We start from the raw sequence: 5,659 nt of genomic DNA, 5'->3' as shown, positions 1-5,659 counted from the left end.
GATGAGAGGTGAAACGTCTTCAAGCAACTTAAAGAAGTCCAGACGCTTTTCTTTGCAAGCTCCTTTGACTACGATGACCTGGATGACTGAAAACCTTCACAGACATGTTACTAATGAAGAAACATCAGTGGCTGTCCTAGCTTCATTCAGCAAGAGCCCACAGCGTAGCACTCGCCGCATGTCACTGGAGAGTGGCATTAGTCACTACCAGCTCCACCACCATCTTCAAGTTTGCTGACGACACCGTCGTGGTGGGCCTGATCTCTGATAACAACGAGACGGCCTACCTGAAGGAGATTAGGAATCTGGAGAACTGGTGCCAGAGGAACAACCTCCTTCTAAACGTCAGTAAGACAAAGGAGCTGATAGTGGACTTCAGCACTAAGCAGGAGAGGAACTACCAGACCCCCGTCATCAACGAGTGCCCAGTGGAGAGAGTGGACAGCTTCAAATACCTCGGAGTTCACATCACGCAGGACCTGTCATGGTCCTGTCACATCAACACTGTGGTGAAAAAGGCCCGACAGCGTCTCTACCACCTCAGACGCTTGAGAGACTTCCAACTGCCCTCCAAGGTGCTCAGGAACTTTTACTCGTGCACCATAGAGAGCATCCTGGCGGGAAACATCTTAACCTGGTTCGGGAACAGCACCATGCAGGACAGACGAGCTCTAGAGAGGGTTGTGCGGTCAGCTGAGCGCACCATCCGCTCCGAGCTCCCTGACCTGCACTCAATCTACAGCAGGCGGTGCTGGACCAAGGCCAGGAAGATCGTGAAGGACCTCAGCCATCCCAACAGTAGACTGTTCTCTCTGCTGAGGTCAGGAAAGCGATTCCGCTCCCTAAAGACCAACACAGAGAGACTGAGGAGGAGCTTCTTCCCGCAGGCGATACGGTCTCTCAATCACACCACCACACAGTACTGACCCACATATACAGTTCTTACACACACACTGGACTTTCTGGACATTGGTTTTGCACAACACTGGTCACTATATTCTTCATTTCCGGTTAATACTTGTACAGCTGCTGTTATTGTGTATATATTTATTTATATTTAGATTTCTTCATACATTCTTATATAGTTCTATATTGTGTATTTTGTTGTACAGTTATTTTATTTTCAACTTTAATTTATATATTTTATCTTATTCTTCCCAGTTAAATTTACCCTTCATTCTAATTTGTGTTGTACAGTTATTTCATTTTTAACCTTAATTTATATTTTATTCCTTCCTAGTTAAATTTACCCTTTTTAATTTTTCATATTTATTTCCTATCTTATTCATAGCCTTTTCCTTTTTTGTTTTCTTTAGGTCACGAGCAGTTGTCCAAGCATTTCACTACATATCGTACTGTGTATGACTGTGTACGTGACAAATAAAAATTTGAATTTGAATTTTAGTCTAACATCTTGACATTTCCTTCAAGGTCAACTTTTGGAAGCATGGGTGTTAACAATGAAGGTCAAGGTCAAATGCTCAGCCAACCTAAGCACTCATGTCCCCCAAGGTCTATTTGTTGTGACCTTGGCCATGAATCACCTAAATTAAGTCAGCTTGAGCTGTTACTCCCTCGCATTGGGGGTAGAACAAAGAGAGAGAGAGAGAGACGCTGGGTACCTTGCCGGTCTTTTAAAGGATTAACACAGAGAGACAGAGCTCAAGCTAAAGAGTAAAACCAGAAAAACACAGCATGGATGACACAGACTGAAAATCATAACTAAACACGAGTGAGTGGAAAACAGACAGAGAAGCACTGAATTGAATAAACATAAAATAAAGGGACCAAATCACGTTTGCGTTTAAAGTCTTTTATACAAAATCCATTCAGGACACATGATTTTTTTATTAAAGACCATAAACAACTCAAAGACATCGCAAAGCAAAATTATTTTGCTGTTTACTGATACTTGTTGAGCTCTGGCCGTTTCAGCAGAACTTCATGGTTTATCAGAAATGGTTTGATTATATTATAAAAAAAAAAAACCACACACATCATCAAATGTCAGGAAGATGATATAGAAGTTTACAATCCTTTCCAGTAAATGAATACGAAACAATGTGCAACAACGTGAAACAATATGAAACAATGTGCAACAATGTGAAACAATGTGTTATGTAACAAAGAACATGAGAATATGAATGCCCTGATTGTGGCAGACCTGTTTAGAGACAATAAAAATCAAGGCTGTCATCATAGTTGTAAGATTAATACATATGAAGTTGTAATGTTTTTTTCTTCCTTTTGTCACTTTTTTTTAAAGTTAGGATATTTAAAGCTTTCTTCTAATCTGAATGTTCATTTATGTTCAATTAAAGTAAAGAATACACTGTGAAAAACAATCGATAGAATCTAACCAGTAAATTTTTAACAATTTGCATAGATTTTGTTTAGGCAAATTTTATTACATAGTTTTAGTAAATAGTTCCTTATATTAAAAGCTATGAAATACTAAAACAAATAAGGTGAAGTCTACCCAATACTTCTCAGTACATTACATAACTAATTACTGATAAAAACTGAATCATTCTAACTTGTGTTTGTGAGTAGATAATTGTTAATCTACTTAATAATACTGATTGATTTAATTTGTTAACCCTCACTTATTCAGGGAAGTTTAGTTTTATCCCAGAACTTCGTTTCAGAAACAAGAGGTGATGATTATGTCAATACTTTTAATCAATAATCCAATGTGCTACCATGAACAACTGGGTCACAAAACAGTCAGCCATTGTGGTAAGGAAAAAGGGCAAGATGGAAATGAAGGGAAAGGAGGGAAAGGAAGGAGAGGTGAAAGGGAAAAGATGAGAGTATACCAAAACCATCTATGTAAAACACTGAAAAAAGCCAAACGTCAGACCACTTTTGCAAATATGTGATGTCTGGATAAACCGAGCAGATAGGCTACATTTTTCCTGAAAACATGTTAAAATGTTATTTTGTGACCCAGAAAGAGTAATATTTTAAACTCCAATAATAATAATAATAATAATAATTTATTTTAATTTAATTACTTAATTTCATTAAGTATTGAAAAGAGTAATACAAGTAATAAGACAACTAAGTTGTTGCTTCCATTGTTGGAAACTGGAATTGGCTGGGCTGCGCTATGAATTCTGGGATAGGTTCGGCCATGAAGGATACACCTGACCTATCCTTCAAATCTGGGGAAAAGGGGGATGCATTTGTTGGCCGCATTTGGAGCAGCCTTCGAATTTGGACAACCTCTGTCACGTCACTGTGATGTAATCAGCCTTCAAATGCGGCCTCCGAAGAATGCAGCCCCTGAACTGAGACACAGCCACAGACTAGACAAGGAACAGAGGAAGCATGTGAACCAAAACCTAAGACCTATAAGTCACAACCCAAGAAGAACTGGAGAGCTCAAAATACAAAACTGAAGCCAAAACACTGGTAGTAATAAACCAAGATGACACTTAATGATAATAGTAGTAACATTGGGCCACTGACCCAGGACTGTGACAAAAGCAACATCTCTTATTTAGACTGGCTGAACTCTTTCTTTGGTGTTTTCTGGTTAGAGTCACTGTATAAGTAATTTATTGTTAGTTTGACTGTATTTTATTTTAATAAGGCTTTATCAGCAAAACAATTTAAAAAAAAGTTTAATATAGATATTGGGTGTTTCTTTCCTCCTTCCTCATTATATTAACATTAGCTGTGAGATTAAAACAATGAGTAAATATTCCCTGTGATCCACCATCAGAGCTACCAGTGGATGATTCTGTATTCATGAAAATCAAGGTGAGTGAAATTTAATGACTTTTGCACAGACACACAAAAGACAGGTTACAGTGTGCATTCACATCTTTATTGTAGCATTGTACTAGCAGGAACAGAAGGTTCAGTGCTTCTAAGGACAGGTAATGCGTGTTGCACAAACATAAGGTAAATTGGTAGCACACGTGTAGTCATTCCATTTCTTATCTGATACTACATTGGTGTGAACACAGTGTTCATTTCCTCCCTGATTATTAGGTTGTGTTGGACTCCAGTAGACAAAACGCAGTGGACAACCATCGGACCACATCCAGGTGCCTTCTTTATGTTTGTCACTGAGTCCAATCCAGGTGAGTCCCTCTGCGTGGTCAAAGTTCTGGATCAGGTTTTTCACAAAACTCTGTTCCTCTGTACTGTGGATGGACACCAGGTTGGCTCCCTGTGACAAACAGTAGACCTCTGCATCAGCCCAGGTCATGTGGGTGGCGACATATTTGTAGCAGCGGTTGTTGAAGCTCCACCAGAACATGGGACAGGCTCCACGTTGCAGTTTAAATTTCCGTTCACCTGAAAGGAAAACAGAATTCAGGGCTGGATGAAACTGTTAAAAAGTTGAAGAGATTTTTTTTTCTCAGAGTCACAGAAACAGAGGTGAAAATGCTCTGCTGGTATTGAAACAAGTAACTGCTTTAATTTAAGCGCTGCAGAGAATCATGGCTGCACAGTTGAAATAATGCCACTGGTCAAATGCATTCAGCAAAAGCTTTTCCCTCATTCACAGTTCCAAAGAAGAGGAGCATAAGGTAACAAATATCCACATAAAATGATCTTTTGCTAACATAATAACCACAAATAAAGGTAAAAGTAAATAAGGGAAAATAAGAGCTAGAAAATGAGACGGTTACCAGGTTGTTGCTTCACTTCATTGTCATCAGAGGGAGACTCAGAAGGAGCACCCAGAGCCAGACCAAACAAGAAGAGGAGCAAGATCATGTTGAAGCTTTAAGTCTCACAGTATGATGAGGAGCTGCTGCAGCTTCTTTGTACAGGATGGTTTCTTTTATAGCTGCCTGAGTGGGTGTTTTTACTGCTGGTGTGATATCATTGGTCAAATAGACCAAAACTCTCCACCATAAACAATAACATTAAATATAAGCCTGAAAAAATCAAATTCCAAAGAAATTCATGATTGTTTAACTGTTGAACAGTCATTTCCTCTTGGCACATTCAGGAGAACGTGACTCTTTATTTTATGTAGTTATATATTTATTGCATGGTAAAAAGCCTTATCAAGGTCATGAACAATTAAACAGGACAGGTCAGAGCTACTGTTACGTTCCCCCCGAAAGGGTCTAGGCATGTGAGTGAGGGGACTAGTAACAAATGAGTCCAGAACAGAATGAAAGGAAAACAGACCAGTGTTTTCAGTAAATAAAATAGTCTTTATTATAGATCATCTTAACATAAAGAGCCGGCAACGCCGTTTTACCAATAACACTTGGAAAAAGAGAAAAAGGGTTGCAACAACAAAGAACACAACAACCAAACAAAAACTCCACACCACGAGGAGGTACTTCCAGGGGCCCACAAGCTCACCCTGTCACTAACAGCAGCTGGCTTTGCTGCTGCCAAACAAAAACTCCACACCACGAGGAGGTACTTCCAGGGGCCCACAAGCTCACCCTGTCACTAACAGCAGTTGGCTTTGCTGCTGCCAAGGCTCACAAGCCCACACTACTCACGCAAAGCAGCTATGCTGTTTCCACAACTCCACACTTTGAGCAGGTTAACCACACACACGACACAGAGACACCAGAGAACACCCCACACCCTGTTCACAGCTCATCCCCAGCTTATATGACCTCCGATAGGTGATTGCTGACTGGGCCCAGGTGGTAAATGAGTCCAATGAGCA

At 39.9% G+C, this 5,659-nt stretch overlaps 1 protein-coding gene across 1 annotated transcript; it reads right to left on the bottom strand.

The window, feature by feature from the left end:
* Nucleotides 1-3,813: 3,813 nt before the first annotated feature.
* LOC113014172 (lactose-binding lectin l-2-like) lies at nucleotides 3,814-5,049 on the bottom strand. Its single transcript, XM_026155530.2, has 2 exons — nucleotides 4,650-5,049; nucleotides 3,814-4,311 (listed from the first exon to the last, which is right to left on the bottom strand). The coding sequence occupies exons 1-2, from the start codon at nucleotides 4,735-4,737 to the stop codon at nucleotides 3,878-3,880; spliced, it is 522 nt and encodes a 173-aa protein (XP_026011315.1). The 5' UTR covers nucleotides 4,738-5,049; the 3' UTR covers nucleotides 3,814-3,877.
* Nucleotides 5,050-5,659: the final 610 nt, after the last annotated feature.

This window comes from Astatotilapia calliptera, chromosome 22 (assembly GCF_964374335.1).
Source record: "Astatotilapia calliptera chromosome 22, fAstCal68.1, whole genome shotgun sequence".
In the NCBI taxonomy this organism is placed as follows: Eukaryota; Metazoa; Chordata; class Actinopteri; order Cichliformes; family Cichlidae; genus Astatotilapia; species Astatotilapia calliptera.
The sequence above is the reverse complement of the archived record's forward strand: the minus strand, read 5'-3'. Positions and strand labels throughout refer to the sequence as shown.